The 22,551-nt window shown below is 42.1% G+C and overlaps 2 protein-coding genes across 3 annotated transcripts in view; one reads left to right on the top strand and one right to left on the bottom strand.

Annotated features, from left to right (window-relative positions):
• The window catches only part of LOC143353582 (uncharacterized), a 385,968-nt gene that overhangs the window by 28,064 nt on the left and 335,353 nt on the right, over positions 1-22,551 (top strand). Inside the window, exons 2-9 of one of the 2 annotated variants that reach the window (XR_013082169.1) lie at positions 9,086-9,322; positions 9,897-10,009; positions 10,117-10,226; positions 10,372-10,450; positions 11,366-11,505; positions 12,869-13,015; positions 13,275-13,497; positions 14,076-14,701. Coding sequence is in view for 1 of the 2 variants with exons in the window: in XM_076787028.1 (XP_076643143.1) it covers positions 9,086-9,322; positions 9,897-10,009; positions 10,117-10,226; positions 10,372-10,450; positions 11,366-11,505; positions 12,869-13,015; positions 13,275-13,497; positions 14,076-14,274 (1,248 nt within the window). In the remaining variant the exon portion in view is untranslated. Of the gene's footprint in view, positions 1-9,085; positions 9,323-9,896; positions 10,010-10,116; positions 10,227-10,371; positions 10,451-11,365; positions 11,506-12,868; positions 13,016-13,274; positions 13,498-14,075; positions 15,389-22,551 lie in introns of those variants that run through there. The other variant, XM_076787028.1, reaches the window with a different exon arrangement.
• Positions 19,327-22,551, bottom strand: part of LOC143353568 (uncharacterized) — a 66,068-nt gene continuing 62,843 nt past the window's right edge. Inside the window, exons 9-10 of the mRNA XM_076786998.1 lie at positions 21,806-22,036; positions 19,327-21,089 (exon numbers count right to left, since the gene is read on the bottom strand). Of these exons, the coding sequence (XP_076643113.1) occupies positions 20,920-21,089; positions 21,806-22,036 (401 nt within the window). The 3' untranslated portion in view covers positions 19,327-20,919. The remainder of the gene's footprint in view (positions 21,090-21,805; positions 22,037-22,551) is intronic.

Raw genomic sequence — 22,551 nt, 5'->3', positions numbered from 1 at the left:
ATTTTTCCACCAAAGTTCATTTTCCATCCAGGAAAATCGTTGAACCCAGACAGACGTTTCGATAGAAACACGATCGCAAGTCACATTTCCGAAAAGCCTGTACTCTATAAAAACTCGCACAAATCCGCGTGAAATCTCTAAAATGGGTGTCAAAGGTATCGGTGACAAGCGGAGGATGACGATGAAAAGAATTCCCGGAAAAATGATCGAGCCTAGAGTAACATAATACCGCGTTTACGCGTAGCAGCCTCTATTTATTCGCTCGATAAAACAGGCCCGTCGTATTGGACAGGCCGGTGTGTGTCGTGTGTCTCGATACGTCCTGCGCTGTATTTCATCCGGTTCCCAAAAATGCAGGCCGCTTCGCAGTCGATACTATTCCGGCCTCGTTCCTGCGGTTCGCATACTCGCCGATGGGTGTGTACTATCGGAATGTGTTGAAACATTGCGGCCACGAGGCGGTCGGATTAAATCTTGATACATTGCCGCTATCCACGCGTAAAATTCGCGCGCGAGCGCTGCTACGGGAACGCGCGGCCCGAAACACGTACACACGCGCACAAGCATGTTCGCGTACAAAGAAACACACACACACGCGGGTGTATATACGCGTATATTCGCGTATACAGGGAAACACTTTGTAATTCTCTCCACACCGGCAAACGAAAGTTTGCGCGCGGCGCGGAAAGAACGAAAAAATATCGGTGATTTATCGTCGGGCCGACCGATTGCCGATAATGTACATTCTATCGTAGCGAATTACTAAGTGGCCACTTGTCCTCCACGGTCCCTTGTACATGAATTATTCTATTCCGTGACCAGGCGTGCGTCCAGCCCGGCTAATTGTTGCTTTCCCCGTCGACGAGCAAAGTCACTCGTTAGCGGTCGCATCGCTCGTGATCGCCAACAGAGTTTCTTCCGAGCGGCCGTTCCGATCACACGAATTGCATTTAGTCAAGGTTCGCGACACGGACGCGACCACTTTGCCTTATTTTTTTAGAGAAAGTTCTTCCTTGTCGCGCTCAGTTCTTTATTACTTTACCGCGTACCAGGAAGACCCGAAGTTCTTCCTCAATATCTCCGTGGCAACACTCTATTTCGCAGAGAGTCCAGCACGGGTTTAAAAATGAGTAAAATAGAACGAAGAAGATTTTTTCAGGTGACGCTTCGTTTTCGAGAAAATTGGGTTTGAATGGTCGCGTGACTTGGTATCTCCAAGAAGTAGAATTGGTCGGTCATGCCCAGACGCGTCAGCAGATTTCCAGCTTCGGGAAAACGAAGCTGGGGAAAATAATGTTTTTACTCATCTTTTTTCATAGATCCACCCTGTGCGCAGCTGTACCACTCGTCCTGAGACACTCTGTATATAATAAATTATTCAAAGTTAAACAGTTTCGCACGAACGTGTCGGGAGCTTGACCCTCATACGCTCTTCAGAAATGTATAACAGATTCGATGATAATATCTCACCAATTTTTGCTTTACCGACAAATTATGCTTTATTTATAACGTCACATTTTATATAAGTACATTTCACAGCCAGAAGGGGATTAACGCTGGAACTGCCAAGGTTCCTGATTTCAGTCAATGACTGGTTCCTAATTTTTTCTTTTACAATTACTGAAATTGTGAAAATGTTTTCATCGGAAATTTTTTAATGAACCTCTTCGTTGAAGCACATATTACAATAAAAGCTGTGTGAAATCTGAATGGGCAGAGTCTCGTCACTGTTACAAAGCAATATACGTCAGTCGCATTTATTGCTCGGTAGTTCCAGTGTTAATCATTGCACAGTATAGCGAATGTTCACCGTATGGGGACGTATGGGTATGAGGATTAACAGCCAGCGGTTGCCCACGTGTCACGAGAGCGAAATTCGACGGGGAACGCAACGGAACTCGCCCAACATGGTTATCCAATCGGTGGGCCGTGTTAACTTTCGTTTATATAAGCGCCGGTTCCCGTGATGTCACCGACGACCACTGTGCGCAACGTTCTCGTCTATACCTCTGCATACCTGGACGGGAACGATGATTACGTCAGGTCGTTAACGGCGGATGACTGTCCTACGGCCCCGTTTTTTATACCGCCGAGAGGAAAGTTAGCGTGGCACAGTGATTCGAACAGCACATGCTATGTAACTGCACGAAAATCCGAAATTTTACTTCTTTCGGGTCGATTTTTTCACGGGAAAAACATTTACTTTACCAGGGATCGAAGGATTGATTTAAAACATGAACCGTGGAACTATTTCTAGAAAATGATCTAATAGCTATGGGCAAGTTGAAAGAGAATTGTTTTTTTTTTTTGTTGTACCAAATATTGCGACGCGTATCTGTTCCACTTTTTAAGGTGAAATTTATTGCCGTCGTTTTCTCTAAGACTCGGGTTAATCAGCTTGTCGTGGTCTGCTTTTCGAAATGAGTCCTTGGACGTGTCGATAGCCACAATACCTGTCCGCCCCACTACCATAACTCACGCGTTATGGGTCTGGTTCGATCGGAGTGGGGCGGATAACTATTATAATCATCGAGGCACGTACAAGATATTGTTGTACGACGGAATGCAGTTTTGAAAATCGTTCGTACCGTGCGAAATCGTGGTTCCTGTAATTTAGTATGATCAGCATATCTACATCGCTCTTACGTTGTTTATTAAATAAGCAAAAGTCACTGAAATCTACAAAGAAAAACAAAAAGTGTTTATGCAAGTTCTTACAATGCTATCTGTAGATTATTTAAAAAAAGCGAGAATGTGCAAAAAATGTCTTCGGTGACTAAGAGGTTTTTCTTGGTGAATATGAACTGAAAATCCACTCGAATCCCATTATAATATTTTTTTTCCTGAAGCATGACTTGCTGCGAATAGATCGATCAATTATTATCGACAAAAGGGAAACATGTGGATCGATAAGATCGAGAAACAGTAAGTTTTAATTACCCGTCAGACGACTCTAAAGCACAACTAAATCAGAAGGAGGTATACATGTTCGATGAATTCCAATCAGTTTAGACTCATTTACGAGCAAGCGAAAAGCTGCAACGCTTTACAACACATTACGAACACTTTTTCTTCTGCTTAGGGCACGCTACCGATCTGAGAACTCATGCTCCAATCACGAAGATATCTAAATAGAATTTCTAATTTTTCTTTAATCGATCGACATCCTCGATAGAGGCTACGAATTCCTGTTTTCCCGCAATAATCTACAAGAATCTAAATTTGCATACGTATCGGCAATCTAGTTATCGCCGACAGTAAGTTAGCCGATGTCACGTTATCGTACAGATCATCTTACGCCTTTCGTGTTTCTCCTTTTCCGTTGAAACACGCTTTCGTGAACCGTGAATTGCGAGCCCCGTCTCGTAAAGAATCGAATACTTGTTCACCGTAATAACACATTCTACAGCCCGATATCCCCTAATTGTACAGATCGGAGCATTAATATTATTAATATGAAAATTCCCATGGTCACGGAAAATCGCGTGCATCGATCGGTACGCAACAAAAAACGAGACACGATGATGATACGCTTCGATCGAAAATTAAATCTGCGCTATCGGACTGTGTGTGCAAATTCTCTGATCAAATTCTTCCACATTTTTACCAGCCTCTTTTCACTTCGTAAACTATAAGCCTCCATTTTTAAAGCTCCTGGCATAACAAAATAACTATCTTGTCAAGCTGTTCATAAATTCCGTTCGATCTCCATAAACTATCCTTTAACTAAACAGATTATAATATTAATACACTCGCTACGAACGTCGTGCGTGTATGACAATTACGATTTTCTGTTCGACGTTAAATTAATTAAATCAAAGTAGAACGATGGTGAATCGTAACGGAATAGTATTATATTTGCAGAAACTTTTCAATGTATAATATTTTTTAGAACAATCAGTGGTAGCGAACAGTACTACTATCGTTAATATCAAAGTGTTCGTGGTCACGGAAAATCGCGTGCACCGGTGCATCTTTGATTGGTGTGCAACAAAAAACTAGATGCGATGATGATACGCTTCGAAAATTAAATCCGTACCGTCGCACCTCGCGCAAATTCTCTGATTAAATCCGTGTAATTTTATTCTTTATTTTTATCTATCGGGTCCACAATTTTTTCTTACCGTCTGCAATATTCCTAAATTTTTAGCATCGCACCGTGCGCAAATTCTCTGATAAAATTCATCTAATTTGATCTAGACCGTCCTAGTTTCAAATTGTATTATTACTAAACCTACCACCGCCGGTCAAAATGACCGGTTCCAGATTTTTTATGTTACAATTATCACAAAATCTAAATAAATTCAATCTCGTTATTCCTACAAGACAACATGCATCAGTTACTTTTAAGGCTCGGTAGCCATATGTGGCTGACGGAATTATTTGTGCAGGTTTTAAAATGAATTTTTACGTTGATATATTCGTTGTACTAAACTTAATTATGATCTGTAACATGCAAGAAAGTTGGAGGATTACTCAGTATCCTACATTTAATTTTTTGGAATTTTTATTTCATTAAATAACTTACTTTGATTTTATGGAATTTTTAGGGGTTTCTATTTTGGCGTTCAAAGTGTTAAAGAACGATCTGATTAAATTCTTCTAATTTCCGTCTGGTTTGTCTTTGCGCCTCGGACCTCCAGTTTTGGAGGCGCCGGTATAGTTAAAGAATTACCTGCGTAGCTGTTCATAAATTCCGGTTCAAACTTCATAAATTATCCGGCTGGAATTTCGCCGATCCGAGCACGCGAGTCGGCAGCGCAGCGATCGCACGTCAATGGAGAGGAATAACAGATTTCGTGAGGTATCAAATGTTGCGTGCAGAGGCCGCGCGGCAGAGCGATTGTGAATCATAGTAATTACACCGTGGCTGCCGTGACTCCGTGGATCCTAGACGGAAATTAGAGAACGCCAGGAATGGGTACGGCTGTTGCGTTTCTTGCGACTCCACCGAATTCCGGGACGTTCCCCGGCACCGAACGCGTACTTCTGACTGGCCGTCGCGGTTTCATTGAACTATCCGTTAATTGGGACCAGCTGCGTATTGATTACGCAAAGCCTTCAGCGTTGAACGCGTACTCGTAACAAAGCTATAATTAGCGAATTCCTTTCGAGGTAGTCGCCCGGTCGCTAATACCTAGATCGGGGTTGCATCATGACCATAAAGAAAGATACATTTCGAAGGATTGCGGGAATCTGGGTCGAAAATGCTGTCCTGTAAATAGGCTTCGCGCGAAATGATGCCTCGATGGAAATCGAAATTACTGGCTCGTTTTCTCTTGTGCCAGTTGTGATTGTACTGAGTTTATCAGCAATCGTAACTCCAGAAATATGTATGTTTGCTACGAAATAATGATACCCGATGCCGAAAAACGCAGAAATGTAAAACTAAGTGCAGATGTTCTATTCTAATAATGTTCTATTCTATTCTATTAATGTTCTATTAAAGTGCCCCTAAACCAAATTAGGCCTCCCACAGAAACCCCTTTGTGACAAGTTTCAAGTCGCTACCCCCACCACAAAGGTAGTTATAGGGTGAGCACGGTTTAATGAATTATGCTACATTTCTTACTGTTCGGCTCAACAAAAAATTACGAAAAAATTCGTGAACATTCTACCTATTGGCGCACATAACAGTGAATTATTTCAGAATTTTTGGTTGCGACACCGATTTCTAAAAAACTCCTAAAGCATAAAATAGCCGATTTTATTCGATCTAGTTCCTAATTTTTCTCAGAATTTCGTATAAATTGCGTCGTCGTTTAAAAAGGTTAAAATCAATTTTTGCTCGAGGCATTGAATCGTGGGAGGGGAGAGGGCCTGGCGAATTTAACCGAGCAGATTTCAGTGAAATTGAACAGAAATTGCATTTCGATGTGAAAAGAGGCGCGTTTCGGTCGGGCGCAGTATAGGGTCGGTTCTGGTAACGCGAGCCGGTGATATTTTCCCGGGCCGATCGGTAAGTCAATGCCCAAGTAAACTTGGGACCGGTCTGGGCGGTAGCTATCGGCCCACGCTAACTTTCAATTTCATGCGGCCGGACCACTTGGTGGCCACGGATAACGTACACACGCGTGTACACGAGGAATGTCCAGCAGAGCGGTGCCCGCGGACGGATACACCAACAATAAAATCGGTCTCGGGCTAGGTTGGAGATGCTGCGACGAGCATAGGCACTCAGCATCGCCGAGACAAAGGTCTGGACGTAGGCGTTCGCAAGGCCACCAGTCCTAAATGCTTCAACGAACTCTCTTTCTCTTTCTCCCTCCCTCTCCCTCTCTCTCCCTCTCTTTCTATCTCACTATTTCTTTCTTTCTCGTCCTCGGCGGGAGGATCGGGGAGACGCGTTGGGTTACAGAAAAGGATTCCTCTGCCGGTGGACGGCTAATCGATTATCAGAACGCGACATGGTAACGTATACCGGTGTCCTTGCGTTTTGACAGATGCTCCTTTTTTCATCTCCGATCTACCCGCGTGCCAATCCCCTATCCCCGACTGCCATCTATCCTATTATCCGCGGGATGCTGCGGCTGACTCTCTTTTTGCCGTCGACCGAGCCTTTTACGAATTCATAATGGTTCCTCGTATCCTTCGTGGGGGCCGACTGTTATTGCCTGACTGGGGATCCGTACGTCGATCTTTGCGATATTATAGAAATTAATGGCTAGACTGTGCGTCTAGGATTCACGCATTCATCAGAAAAATTAGGGGCGGGGACATAAAACAGGGGAGACAGTGGAACAACCTTGCGGACATTTTCATATTTGCGACATTTGCAGATTTGCATAACCACTCGTAGCCCTGTCGTCGGACAACTAATCAACTGTAATATTTGGCAAAGCGGAAGTGTGAAAATGTGTCTGGAACTATGATAAGCGTGTCTGATAAGGGTTAGATAACAGTTATTTAAGCGGGGTGCAACGTTACCACGAGGAAAATGTTAGAACAGAATCGACATAACGTATGAAATATTATTGAATAATTCGTCGTTCCTCCGGTTTTCCGTTCGAGGGTTGCGCGAAAAACAATGAAAAGTTTGAAAATGTTACATTATATTCAACCCGTTAGACCCACCGAAAGAGGAGGTAAGCGTCCAATTTATTACAGTTTGGTGTAATCGAAGTAGACAATTTTCATTTTGCATAAAAATCCATAGTCACTTTTTAAATAAAATACTTGATTATACGGAATATTCTTGTTTTATACCTATTTTTGTCACACCACGACTAAAACTTAGGTCCGTCTGAAGAATATTAACATATGTAACTTCAAAATGACACAGGGGACTGAGTTGGAGAAAAGATTAGGCGATACAGGGCGTAGTGCGAATCGATAAAACACAATCGATCCTCTAGAATCGTTTGAGTAGCTACAACATCGCTGTGCCGACACGCAGAGCAGTTAAAACCGGAGCTAAAATCCGCAAGCAACCGCATTCGACAAGCGGATCTCGATTGAAATTTCGGTTCGTTCCACGGATAAATAAATCGAAACCGGCCGGAAAGAGGAACGAATCCCGAACGCGCGGTTCTAAGGGCAAGAAGCAATTATCCGGGGCACAATTAAACCAGCCGCGCCGGTGGCAATTAGCCGTGCGCGTTAATATTAATTGCGAGAGTGATCCATTTTTAATCCCCCCCGTCCTGTTCCCATGATTCGAGCACCGATACGTCGTGAAACGCGTATCGTTCGAACGATCGCAGTGAAACTGTATACAAGGTAGTTACACTTTCGTGTAAGGATATCCATCTGACACTGAAATCGAATATTAAACTCTCCAGACACACGTGATTGATCCTCCGCGCGCGTTTTCGGATAGGATTTCGTCCGCGCATGCAGCTGTAACGTGCGGTTATGTACCCGACTATTAATTGAAACGTAGAGAGCGAACCCCCGCCCCCCGGGAACCACTTCGTTAACTCGGCAAATATTGATTTTAACAGGAATTCGTTTCGACGAATGGGCCGGCGCGGCGGTGATTGCGTTCCAGACTCGCTTTCGACATGCCGAATGAAAAAGAAATTCGCTCGGCGTAAACGCGATTTGAACAGGTGTGGGGCTCGCCTAATTAAGAACGGTCACGGTGAATCAACGCGTCGTCGTAGAATTTTTGAGAAAATCACGATCTTAAGTCCATCAGTCACCGAGACAGGGCAAAGGATGTTTGGAAATTTAATTCGCACAATACCGACACCGGACCTGTCAGAACGATGGATTTCTGTTTCTTCATTCTGCAATTACTGAAATTCTAAACATGTTTTCGTGGACACTGTATTTGTGAAGGTTTAAGGAAATTTTAAATAGTATCTTTTCGAAAATATGTGCAATGTCTCGATTAATGTCGTCCTGCTATCTTTCAAAGGCAATGCTAACTTGTCTCTATTAGCGCTGAGTTGTTCCACTGGTAGCACAATCGAGTTTGCATCGATTTTTAAATTTCTGCATGTGAAAAATTTCACCTTTACAATAATGTGATTATGCATAAAGTACAGTCCCAATAGAACTGCACCGTGTCTAGACCGTTTTAAAATGGAAAACATAAACCTTTTATTTTTCTTTAAATGGACAATTATTCTTGGAAGAACAAATTTGAGTTTGAAACAGCCTGGTACTACTATTAGTCTGTATTATTACAAGACTGCGGACTTTTATACAAAATAAAAGTAGACATTTATTTCTTTTCTTAACAATGTTAGTGGTATGAAATGAATGCGACAGTGCTTTTAAATTCTTTACATGTTTTTACTATTTTGCATTCGATCTAGCTATTTTTGTCATAAATCCATAAAATCCGCTGTCTGATTATTCCATTAGTACTGTTTCATTTGATCACGCAGACAGCGTTGAAAATAAAATGTTTCATTGAACGGAACCTTGAGAACGAAATATTAAATAAAATTCTAGGCAATGTCAATTAAGAGTTTTCCTGGCATACCAGGTGCTTCAATTGTTTTGCCGGACCACGCGCATTGATCGAATTCCGGAGATGGATAATTATTTTCACGGCTGTCTGATAATGTGAGGCACAATTACCGGACAACTGAGGGGATTCGGAGAATTCAATCGCGTTTTTGTTCCGTCACAGGTCACCGGCCAATTAGTGGACAGCGAGTTCCAGCCAACGGTCACGGCGACATGTAAGGCCGGCCACATGACGATACGGGTGAATCTGAATCAGAGTTTCGTGGGTGCTGTTCATCCTCGAGATATTCGGACGGCACAGTGTATGGCGCTTGGGAACGGCTCGAATCATGCTACCCTCGCTATCAATCTTCTAGCTCCCAAAGGATCTCCGGAGTACTGCGGCGTCTTGATAAATAATGTAAGTGCGCCGTCCGTGAAAATTTAATTCCAATCAAAACTGCGAACGTTCGTTCATCTCTTTCGAATCCGGGGCTGCTCGCAGTCCGACGAGCTCTGCGCTTTGCAGCGTCGATTCGCATTGTCGACCCGTAATTTAAAATCATTGTTTCTCTTTTGGAACTTCGGAAATCGGAGATTGAGGAAAGATAAGAAGACTAATGAAAAGCGATTTTTGGGAATTCATTTCTCAAACGCCGTGAGACTTTATGCAAAATATATTTGTACCTCAGAATTTTTCATTTTGGAAATACCCGCGTTCGAAGTGCAAAATCAGTTCAGACACTCGGTTCCCGTTTCGCATAGTCAGATGATTAATTAAATTGAAAAGGCAGGAAGCGTCTGCTCGGTTTGCGATTAAGAAGCGCGACGAGAGACACTAGGATACCGCAAGTCCCCGGAAGCTCGGTAACAAAGCGTTTAATTCGGTGCCACTTGCGAAATAAAAATCCTCGCGGGTTTGTCCGGTTTCTGCGACCACTGGTTTTAATCGCATCGGTAACAGATTCCCCTTAATCTCGTTGTAATTCTTGCAGGACAACGAGGAGCGTTCCATCTCCATCGCGGTGCGGGTACATAAGACCCTGGAGCTGGCGGACGATAAATTTTACGTAATTACGTGCGGAAAGGCCGGATTCAAAAACGCGAAGTACGCATAACCTTTATTAATATTAGCTCGTATCTCTTGGGGATCGGGACGGCTACCAGGGGTTGTACATAATTTTCGCGCGTTACGATCATTTTCCCCGTTTGCAGGAACGAGACTTCGTTAGTGTCGCTGCGGCTTTTGGACGGGGGGCACAAAGTGCAGGAAGCTGTTTATGGTCACAACTATACTATGCGTGCGGAGATCTCGCGACCAGATGGTTCGTAAACAGCATCTCTCACTCTTCCATTTCACCCTTGCATTTAATTGGAATTAACGAGCCCGTGCGATACGCGCGCGCCCCAGCCGCTCGTGTGCGCAACGCATGCCGTTTGATGCACTTTCATCAATCCTTTTCTTTACAGGTATGTACGGAATCAAGGTGAAGTCCTGCTTCGCGTTCAATAAGCGGAACAACACCGTCCAGCTGATCGACGACAAGGGGTACGTTGCATCTCAGTCACGGAAGCGCAGTGTAATCTCTACCGGAATCAATTAATAACTTTCCGCTCAAATGAGTGTTTCATGTTCTCTCTTCAGTTTTGTTCTGTATTTTTGCTAAATTTTCTCACAGGAATATCAAATTATCTTCAGGCTGGGAACCTTCCTATTTATTTGTCATTTCACATTTTTATTGGAATTGTGCTGAATTGAGGATATTTATTTTATTTTTCTTTTTTCAATGAACTCTCCGACGTCGGTAGTCACACAATGCTTCCAAATAAGATACAGACATTAACACTAGGTTTACTTAAAAGTGAGTATTTTACATTACTTTATGAAAATAAGAAGAATGTGTCCAGCACATTTCTTAAATAATATATACCTAAGGAAATAAGTTTGTTGAGTAATTCCACGTAGATGGATCTTCACGATCTCAATAATCGTAAATGAAAAATATCAGAACCCGTCATTTTGACGGGTCCCGTAAACCTAGTGTTAATGAGACACACTTTTGCTTTACCACTTTCTTCCCCGAAACGAAGATAGTGGAAATAAAATTTAACCAGATGTTTGGTTCTTTAAATTCTTGTTTCAAAGTAGAAATTTCGAATGAATCAAAGATTTTTAACTAAAGACTGAAGAGAATCTAGCCTGCTGCGCGTTCCTGTAAATTCCCGTGTAAAAATTTCAATTGACATGCAGCCTCCGCAATCGATTTATTAGGAGCTAATCAAAGCCACGAATTGGCCAGACAATATGAATTGGAAAAATGTTCTACGGACGGCACGAAGGGCCTTGTCGTCCCTCGATGAATAACGAGATTCCGCGGGGTTCTAATGACGGCAATTTCGCGTGAATCGAGACGGAATGATGGTAATCACGGTTACGCAACGTTTTCTGTTCCATCGGACAAAGGTGTCCCGTGAAGGCTCGGGTCATGACGAAATTCATATACGATCGGAACACCGGCCTGGCGGATGCGACATTGTTCTCGATGTTCCGGTTTCCTGACAGCCCGCAAGTGCATTTCCAATGCGACATCGCTGTGTGCCGAGGTAAACAGATCCGTTGACTGATTTCCCGATTACGGGCCGATGCGTGCCGAATCTGGGTTACAGTGTGCCGTTCAACTCGAGCCCCGTGGATTAACATATTCCCTCGGAAGTACCCTACGCTATCAGATGCGCATACGCGCGCGCTACCAACGCGGCTGTCCCTCGTCATTACGGTTTTCCTTCTCTTTTTACCGCGCTTTTCGCGTTTCCCCGGCTCGCTGTCCCGTTTCGCCGTGGTCCCAAATCAGGATTTAGGTGTTCTTCACTTTCTGCAGTACAAGTTCAAAATTATTTGGGAGAAATGCAGAAATGCACATTCTGAAACTTTTTAAGAAAATTAGAACGTGTCACAATAAAAATAAATTTCCGAACTTGGTCAAAGATTAGAGTCATTCGTTCGTGACTGACACGGCAGTCGACACGTTAAAGTGCAATATAAGATCGGATGTTAGATTTGGAACACGAAAGAAAAAACACAAAACTGTAAGAATATTAAAAGAAGAATTTAAGAACCCAGTTATTATATCCGTATGGTCCATTCATTGGTTCCCCGTGTTCCGTTGTTAAATGCAAACTGATTGTATATTTTGTATACGGACAAGCATGAACTATATATTGACCCATTACTTACCGGAAGCATATTACAGTACAGTTTTGATCTAACCCTCGGGACCGTGCTGTGGCGTAGATCGTGTGGGGCTACCATTTTCTTGTGACCGCGTCGCCACTACATACCGTCGACCACTAAATGCAGTTCAAACTATATCGTGTTTAGGGTCATTTTAATCAGAAAAATGCCACAAGTAAGTTGGCGAAAGTCCGCTGGAAAAATAATGAAAACTAAAGAAGTTGTGTTATTGGATTAGTAGTGGTTCGCACCGATATACCCGACCGGTTCACACCGATATACTACTCGGCGATCGAGGCAGCTGGCAGTGGAGGGGATATGCGAACTGAGATCATGTAGCTCCGTTCGGCTTAGAACAAGACTTTACTGTAGTATGCTTCTCAACGACTGTGCCATACCAGAAAAGAACGTGAAAGTATTCTTTTAGAGATTGACCCTACATTCTTGAAGTTGGTTTGGTTTACGACGAAAACTGTGGTGTTGAATAATATTTTACGAAATACGTCATCGCGAGCATAATCTATTAAACGGTCGCCGGTAAGTAATGCGTGAAGGATGATGCGTGTCTGTTTTACTGAAATTAATTTCGTCGGATACGGTTCTCTGTGCAAATGTATCGCGCGAGCTTCTAAACCAATCATCGCCGGACCGGTGTGCGTCTGTCGTGCGCGGAACGGTAAATTGCATCTCCGAGATAACAGATGAAACGTAAAACGTTAATCTTCTTTCCTCCAGGAAGCTGCGGTATCCCTATTTGCGAAGGCGATAACGAGGAAGAAATAAAGGGAGCGTCTTTAATTAATGGGCAAAGCGTGAGCGGCGAGGAAGGAGTGCTTCTTGCGGGCACGAGCGTGTTCGTTCTTGACCCTGGTCAAATGCCATGTAAATATTCCAACGAGTACTTTTCATAGTCCGTACGTGTACACACATTCGCCATACACGTGCGCATACACATGCGCATACACACGGTCGCGTACATATTGATACTAGTTAACCCACATGTATTCCATCGATACCGTGACTAAAATTATCCACGAACTTTTGCCCGGGACGATTAATTAATTAAGCCCCGCTCCCGATGAACCTTTGTCTGGAAATAAACTCTTAATGGGTTTCAATGTCGATATATCTTGTTTAATAGCTGTACAAACTCTGTACGAAGACGGCAGCGTCCACCCATTATGGCTGCTATGGCTGGCCGTAGCTCTTGGCATTCTGTTCCTCATCATGCTCATTATCAACATATTCCTCTGCTCCGCGATGACCTGCAGTTGCACCAGGACCGACATCATCGAGAAAGAACCATCGATCATCGAAGATTACGATCCCTATCGCAGCTGGCATGGTTCCCAATATGGCTCGAGGTTTGATTCTGACTCTTTTTTTTTTTCTTTCTTTTTAACTATACCCCCGTCTACCTTAGATGTATTTATATGGTGGGAACAGGTGACGGATTCATTATAACTTTTTTTTCCCGAGCGCGCAGCAATCGCACTTCAGAAATATCCTCGGATTCTGAGAACATGCGCTTGCCTTTTTCGGTCGGAGCAATTTAATCCTTGCGCACCGCTTTAGGCGATCGTTGCAGTAACAGATTGAATTCGGGTGAAATTTATAAAACATCAAGTCAATGCGTTAATTAGTTGAGCAGAAATTTTAGGCCTGGCTTAGCTACGTCTCTCGAGGAAGAACAAGATTTGCAAGTATTATGAATGGAGTTCATTGACCATACGATATAAATTAGCTTCGCTTTATGACCGAAAACGAAGCTTCGCTTCTGGGTCTAACTAACCTGTACGACTCGCAAGGACTATATAATTGCGAACCGTGACAAATAAGATCCGCATTAAATCCTGATTTAATTTCCTTAATGATGGAATGACTCGGGCGAGAGTCGACCAAGTAGATAGCAAGCGTTGCTATAATTTCCTGATGTTTCCAGGTATTCTCTAAACGGGAAGCAAGGATACGCTTCCGGAGGATCGACGATGAACTCGACGAGGTCGATATCGACGAACAGCGACCATTACGCCATAGTTCACTCGCGGCCAGGAAGCAGATACTCGGGGCCGGGTCAGAAGCATCATCATCATCACAGAGGGCCGCCGTCGAACATCGGTTCCCATTATTCTGGAAAATAATCTACTAGTAGCCGCCCCTAACGAAAACCTTAGAGCGAACGATCACCGTCGATTAAACTGTTAAACGATCTAAAATAGTAATTCTCCGTTTTAACGCAGCGACCGCTTCTAACGAACACTCGAGACTCGATGGAATCGGTGCTCGAGGTCGTTTTCTACTATCAATCGGTAACGACCCAATGAACGATAAGCCGATCTCCGTTTCGATGTACAGCGACATCGTAACGGGAGACCATCGTTTCAAACATTTGTTAAACCCTTAAGGATTGATCCTCGTAACTCCGTGTGTCCTTAATAGTTACTACTAATATATTACGTACACAAAAAAAGGTTAAACAATTCTTGCCTTGAAGAGTATTTTTGTACTAATTTTCAACTGTCAGTATACAGTTTCTCGATATATGTCAATAGCACGGGTCTTGCCACCGTTGGGAGGAGACATAACCGTGTTATGCTTACACTCCTCGGCGTCCGGGTATACCCCGCGGTAGTGGGGATAATTCCGCGCCGTTTATGATCCAGGCCTCGGCGACATATATAGAGAAATCACTGTAGTTATCTGCACCTTCTTCCGACGAGCGCACATACGAATGTCAAAGATGTCAACATTTGGATTTAATGATCTTTCGGATATTGAGATGTACGGTGATTTCATTCATATTTAGTTTGTCTTCGCTCGGGGGAAGGTTCCTCTGCTAGATCGTGTATGTATCATATGATAGTCATAAATATAGGTACTTAGCATTTACAATGTTGCGCAGTATCGTACTTAATTCAGTCGAATTAGACGAACGCTTTTGTACATAAATTCATTGATCGGGATTCATCCTTCGTGACTGTCGACGCGTGTCGTTGCCTTCTATCATCAAAATTAGTGTAGTGTCTAATGCCGTCCAGTTAGGTGTACTGCCGTCACGATCAAAAAAATTGATGTTTTGTATAAAATCCGCGGAGTGTAGCGGCCGGGAACAAATTGATGACCGACTTTGTTCCGTTCTTGACACGATATTATATATAAATATATATATATATATATATATCTATTCTTTGATAGCTCAATGAAACATTCCATGTTCAACGAGTCACATGCTACAAATACATTAAAAGTTTAAGGAAATTGTCCGAATTTTTACTATGCTCCTTACCCGAAAAACTTGAGATGAATTTCTTCCTGCGTATTTTCAATGTTTTTCCGTTATTTTTATGTGCACGGTTAGTGCGAAATTCATGGTGTAAATTGTCCTGGCAATTAATAGCGCTGAAAAACATGTTACCAGCTTGCTTCTTAACGAGGTTTCGTGATTTAGTCAATTTATAGAAAACGACATAATTGGAGACGCGATTACTGTACAATCAAGTTATAAAGCATTCATAGATTCATATTTAACGGGGTGACCCTGGCTGCATGCAACATTCGTGAATATGTCTCGTCACGTAAGGAGGCACGCATGTTGTACGATTTTATGATACTAAGTAGTCTATCAAGGTCGAGTTATTAATGGTTGCTTCAATGCCAGTGATTAATTAGCACTATTTACAATTCGAGAAAATACTTTTTCCGAGTTCGCTTTACGCTTTCTGAACACAAATACACTTTCTATGATTGAACTTCAATGAATAATTCATACTTTTCGCACAGCTGTCGGTAGTTTATAATTATTAGTAACGAAGAAGTAATTTCAATAATACAGAGGAAGTAATAACTACTTTTCTCCACTTTCAATTTCTGTTTCAACTTCGAATACAAAGTACCTTCAATATTGAGCATCAAATGTATAAATTATTATTGCATTAATAGCATTGATAAAGCTATGTTAGTTTCATGAATTATTATATACAATTACTGAAGATGAAAATAAATGAATAATTTCTTGTATTGCATGCTTGCCATCAGTGGCTGCATTCGATTTCCACGGAAATAATTAATCGAAACGGCGAATATAAATATTTACTGTATGCTGCAGGTACTTAATGTATGCTTTCACTCTTACTCTCGTTAATTACTGGGAACAACCTGCATCTCCGGATAACTGTATTCTTCTGGCATAATTGAATGAGTCCGTGCACCGCTTATTTTGCAACTTCATTTAACAGAGGATTCGTTAACGTTAATGACAAGAGTAGTCTAGTTTCTCGCGTGGCCGTTGTTCTGGGATTTTGAGAAAGTTGGGTGAACGCATCTTTCGATCGCACGATAATCAGAATTAATTAGGATACTGTTCCGGTTACTACAAGTGACTGGTTCTTCTCATAATTACCTTATCGTTCAAAATTAATAAAAATATCGCACCCACGTTTCAAAAACAGACATTTTTCCTATTTTCAGTTTGAACATGCCACACAATAATGAAACAATATAGATAGTAAAATGGGAATGCATATTCTAAGGGATAGGTCTCCGAAGAAAAATGTAGACGAATTTTTTTAAAAACAAATTTATTATTAAATGTACATCTTTATCTGATAACGGAGTATACGCGAATTACTCGCTTAAATACTACCTGTACAAAAACACGAAAACTCATCTATATGTGCACCATAGCTTGCGAAACGCGCCGGCGTTCCGTCGCATAAATAAGTATACAAATGTTCGACACTCTAATTCCAGAAACGCGAAAGAGTCCAGTGGCGAAGGATTCGACAGTAAATTCGCGATAATCTTCAATGAAGGATCCTCGTCGTGACGAACCGTTTTGTGATACATTTGAAAAACGTACGTCTATACATCGATGTCAGAAGCGAGCAAATAAATTAACAGGGAATAGAAAATTTACAACAACGATATTATTCGCGAACGAAGGCTGCGTTCAAAGACACCTGGATAACTCGAATGTCCAGAAGCTGACGATTTATTATTTTTCACTAATGTGAGAAAAAACAGCGCTACTTTCAGTTGAAAAAATCTTCTTCGAGTGAAAAAGCGATCGAATCTGGGAACGTCTGACCAATGACGGTCGCATTCCACTTGGAATCGACGGACGCTTCCACTGAAAGGAATTTCTTTTTTTTCAAGAATTTCAGTAACTTTTTACTTTTTTTAAACCAGTGTTGCACCGTTTTTAATCATTTATGGTTGTTATAAGTGCGTCAAATTTGCAGTCTATTAATCTGTGAGTGTTACAATAATATGAATAACTCTATTGATCCTAGCTTAGCGACGGCACGGTCGTTTCAAACCCACTTTTGTATCTTACTATTCACAGTATGAAATTGATGACTATGCTACGGACATTATGCATTGATGCAAACAATTTTTCCATCGCACAAAGCCCCTCAGTCTACGACCGTACGTTATTTTTTAATAAACCTGTATTCAATATCTTTTTCCAAATGGATGAAAACGTATAAAAAAGATGCAGAAATTAAATGAAACTGCCATGAAGTGTGGGTCGACGTAGACCCTGCATTCGCCGCAAAGTTCCCTTTCATTTCACCCGTTTAATGCAGAAGTAATATAACACGTCTCAAGAGTTTAATCGCCGATAACACAATTGTAATAGAATTTCAGGATGTACGTAACATCGCATTAATGTGCTTCATAAAGCGTTTACTTGATTCCTGATGATCCAATTGATCGACTGTTTTGACGTGCAGCGTGCTTTCGTTAAACGGTTGATTTTCGCGGTCAGACTGACTAAAAAAAAATCGGAAAAAATAAAATGAGAATGACTAATGAAGCAAGTCTCCGCGCAATGTTCTCCGTTCGTTCGAATCGGTCAACGCGAAGTTCGCAGAAACCATGGCGTGGTTCCCGATGAAGGTGGCGGTCTCCGATGAGAATGTTGACGGAAGAGAATGTTCCTGGCCGCGAATGGGTGTCGCGAGGAATAAATTACAAGGCAGACGGAACACGCTCTTCGTGAAACAAGAGAACGCCGGAGCTCGGCGTCGCGGAAGACGCGGAGCGTCGAATATTGAACGTTGAACGTCGAACGTCGAACAATGACCGCTGTTAAACGTTTGCTCGTTAGCCCAGTCCCCTCAGTGTGACTGGGTAGTAGCGTCGCGATTGAGTATTTCGTGTTTTAACGGTCCCGTCGTGTGTATGCAGCGAAACGAGCCAGGAGGGGTTTATCTACAAAACGCGGATCGTGACGGAGGCGCACGTGCAACGATGCAGTCGCACCTGCGCAACGCCACGACCGACCACTAAAGCGTTAATTGTGAGTTGCGAGTAACCGTAAGATGTATTCTCCATCCGCGATAAAGAAAACGGAGGCACCATGAGTAAAACGTACACTAACACCGCCCGGAGACCAGAAGATGCTCTACACACTCTCTCCCTCCCCCCTCTCGCTGAAATCCGTGCCGCTGGTATTCAACCCTAACCCTTTCAATAGATGACGGTATGTTCCTCGAGTGCAAGAGTTTCAATAAATTTTCAGTCGCCAGGGCCGTTCAGTTTTCTTACAATTTTCTGCTGAAACTGGGAATTCCCCAATGAATTCCTGTTTTACTAGCAATAGTTTTATGCGATGTTACAGCGTTGAGTACACTATGTCTCTTTTTAGAAGAAATAGCAACGAAAAAATGGATACTTCTGAAGAGTAGGTTTCCAAATGAGTATGCTAAATAATATTCCCAGAGAAGTTACTATATTGGATTATTTAAGAAAGGAAATTTAAAGGAATGGCAACTAGAGAATTAATTAAGGAAGTAGCTGAACACTGTTGCTATTAACACGTTATCTGCCACGAATCATTCCCAGAGATTCTTACAAAATCAGAGTAAGTTAATTAATGGAAGCAAAACTAGAAATTTTAAATGTACTATAAGGGATGTTGTTTTAACCCTTTTGAATTCTAAAGATCTTAATAAAATTCCATTTATCTGGGTATGTCGCAATAAAAATGAATGTCTAAACCTGGTCAAAAATCGTTGTTAGTGACTGGCATGGCAGGTAACGTGTTAATACTATCAAACATAAATTGTCTCGTACTGTAACGAACTGGATTGTAGTTTAAACTGGAAACTTCACTATGGAGTGACTAACAATGATCAACAACGATACTAATTTTTGCTATGAACGATACGAATGATTATACGAAACCCAAAAAATTTGATCGACATCGAGTAATGAAACGACACTGTAACAATTTACGGAATAATCATATAGTGTAACAACTCTTGCACTCGTCCGCTAGAACATCCACTCAACGATTAGGTGTTTGAATGAACAACGAGCGCAGGTATAAACGATGCACCTTTTATCGATCTTCCCGTCTCCGGACAGTGCATCGACGCGCAACGCGTTTTCTGTCGCAGAGAACGCGCGATGCAACGTCATCTGGGATAAATAGAGAAAGATTACGTATGAAAGTAAACTACAGAAACGATCAGGTCCGAAACGAGAAAATATTCCCGTAGGACGGTGCTCGTTTCAAATTCACGAGGATCGCAGCTGCTCTGTCGGAGAAGAATCGCAAAATCCATGCCGAGCAAATAATAAATAGCGAATGAAACGTCGCGAATCGATTCGAGAAAATTAAATTAGTTCTCCTTTTTCTTTCTTTCTTTTTTTTTTATTTTGTTCCAACGAGCCGCGATTCCGGGATGAATCTTACCCACCTAGTCATCCTTGACAAGACTAACCTCTACGTTGAATATTTTTTTCGTTTTATATAGATTTTTATCCTCTTTCCGAATCTGATTCCCTACGTGTTAGGCAACCCGGCTTACACCTTAATTGATCTACGCTGGAACGAAAAAGAAGGCCGACACGAGGACAAGAACGAAAGCGAACCGGGCGTGCTCCGTGTACACGAGCACGAATTTCCTCCCTAACTAAGGCCACTTTAGGAACCTGGATGCGATCCAGCGAAGCGTTTCGAGCTCGTACTGTATCTCGCATCATCTGGATCGAACGGATCGGGTTTCCTTAAACAGCGTTTCCCTAATGATCGCCGATCGACCGGCTCTCACGGTGAAAGGTCCTGCTACATTGTATACCCCGCGGATCCCGCTCTTCGCGCTCTACTTTTACCCCCGAAACGTTTACTCTCTCCCTTGGAATTCTCTCGATTAAATGTAACGACTATTTCTACATTATTTACACAGAGTTACAGAAATTGTTAGTTAACGTTCGTGCGCGTCCTACGCGTGACAAGGCCTGCTCGATGTTGCTTGATTTTCATGCGATCGGTTACCCGTTTTCGTTTCCAATCTCGACGAGACTCGAACTAAAACCGGGATCGGTGTTCGCGATCGTTTGCAGGGCCAGAACCATCTGGGACATAATAAATATCGACTGTCGCCAACTTAGAGTCATTACCGTCTCGGGAACGATCGCCTATTGCGGCACCATAAGCGGTATCGGCTGTCTGATCGAACTCTTTTTCTCGCTCGTTCCACTATCCGTTGTCCGTACACATCGTTTTCGGGGACCACAATTATTTCTCTCTCTCTCACTCTCTCTCTCTCTCTCACTCTCTCTCTCTCGCATGCTCTCTGTCTTTCTCTCTCACTCTTTTCGCTCTCACTCCATTCTTCCCGTGGGATAGACGTTCCTCGACGAACGCGAACCCAACGAGAGCGAAAATATTTACGGAATGATTCGCTACAGCATACTGACTAATTTACAGGAATACGCTAAGAATATCGTGTATGCTTTGGACCGCCTCAATGTCTGAGCTCCCTCAGGATCGATCAGTGAAACGAGTCTAACAGCGATGGCGGCGTGATGGGCGGTAAATGATCGCCGCATCTCGGGAAGTTCGGCGGGATCGGTGGCAGATCGGCGTGCGTCCCTACGTGCAGGATCAGGTTCATGCCGATCAGTATGTGGAACAAGAAGTGACAATGGAACAGCCAGTATCCTGGAACACGAAAATAGTTTTTTTGAAAAATCTCTACAAATCTTCGTGCCAGAAAATCATGGAAAGTGCGTCCCAAGTGTTTGCTTTCTCGTATACATCTCGTATACATTTGTAGCGTTGAATTTGATAGGAAAGGTTTTATTTGAACCCTTAACCCTTAGCACTCGAATGGCGACTGTAAGGCGCCACTGAAAATTCCTGTATCATTATTGAAAATATTTTTTACACTATTAAATTCATTTGTATTTAATAAATTACTAAGCATTTCAGTACTGTACGAGTAAATTGCACCATTTTCGTATATAGAACGGAAATATTCTAGGTCGGAAAAAATGTTTCGTTTTGGAGTTAAAATGGCTTCGAGTGCAAAGGGTTAATCTTTATTTTATGAATTTGTGCCTCTAATATCGCACGGAATCACTTTTACTAACGTAACTAGAAAGTAGTCTACGGAAATTGAAATAGAGACAAACGTACACAGCCTCGTTACGAATTACCGAGAACTATTGTTTAAATGAGTATTTGAATCGTTGCAAATAGGAGGACAGCACAGTAGGCGTACAATATTTTCTCGGGCATTTGTCAAAATGAAAATGTTTGAAGTTAGGTTTGAAGTCGGGGAAATTTCAATGTTTAAATTTTTCGTAAAATGATGGTGAAGAAAAAGATGGAGGAAAACATTAGCGAATATATCGATAATATATCAGTCCACTTACCAGGATTATCTGCGCGGAATCGGAAAATTACGTAGCCGTTGTTTGGAACGGCGATGGTGTCCTTGGCAGGTGGCAAATTGAACTGTCGATTGAGGAGACCTCTCTTGTCGAGATCGAGCGCGTGCTTCAGATTAATCTTTTTCACGTTCTTGTCAGGCGAACGACCCATACCGATTACGTTAAACGCGTATCCGTGCAAGTGGAAGGGATGCGACAGGTTCGGTTGTTGGACTGCAAGAACCATTAATCATGATCGAATATTCCAACCAGCGAGTTTCGTTCGTTTCGAGCTTCCTTCCAACAGTTTTTCCAAACAAATATCTTAATTCACGCTTCGTGATCCGTAAAATCCAAATTTTGCATCACACAAAGAAAAACCCTTTCAATTACACAAAACGACTGTCTTTAAATCAATCCTTTTTCGTTAAGTTGTCTTTCATTCCAGAATTTGTGAAAACATCGTTCAATTTTGACAATATTCAGGATGTTTAAATTATATTCGTATGTGTTATAATTGTGGCATTCTAACCGAAGTCGGTACGTTCCTTACCAAAAAAAAAAAAATTCTGGTTTATTACCAGAAATATTTTTCAAGAAATTTACGACTTCGTATGCATACGATCACTGTACTAGAAGTGTTTATTGGAACACTTAAAATCTTGGTCGTTTATGCGTTTCGTAGTACTCTGAAGAGAATTGAAACAAAATTGTGTAACTTACTATTTCGGCCAGAATGAACTAAAAGT

Source organism: Halictus rubicundus, chromosome 4 (genome assembly GCF_050948215.1).
Source record: "Halictus rubicundus isolate RS-2024b chromosome 4, iyHalRubi1_principal, whole genome shotgun sequence".
Lineage (NCBI taxonomy): Eukaryota > Metazoa > Arthropoda > Insecta > Hymenoptera > Halictidae > Halictus > Halictus rubicundus.
This window is presented reverse-complemented; position numbering and strand designations above follow the sequence as displayed.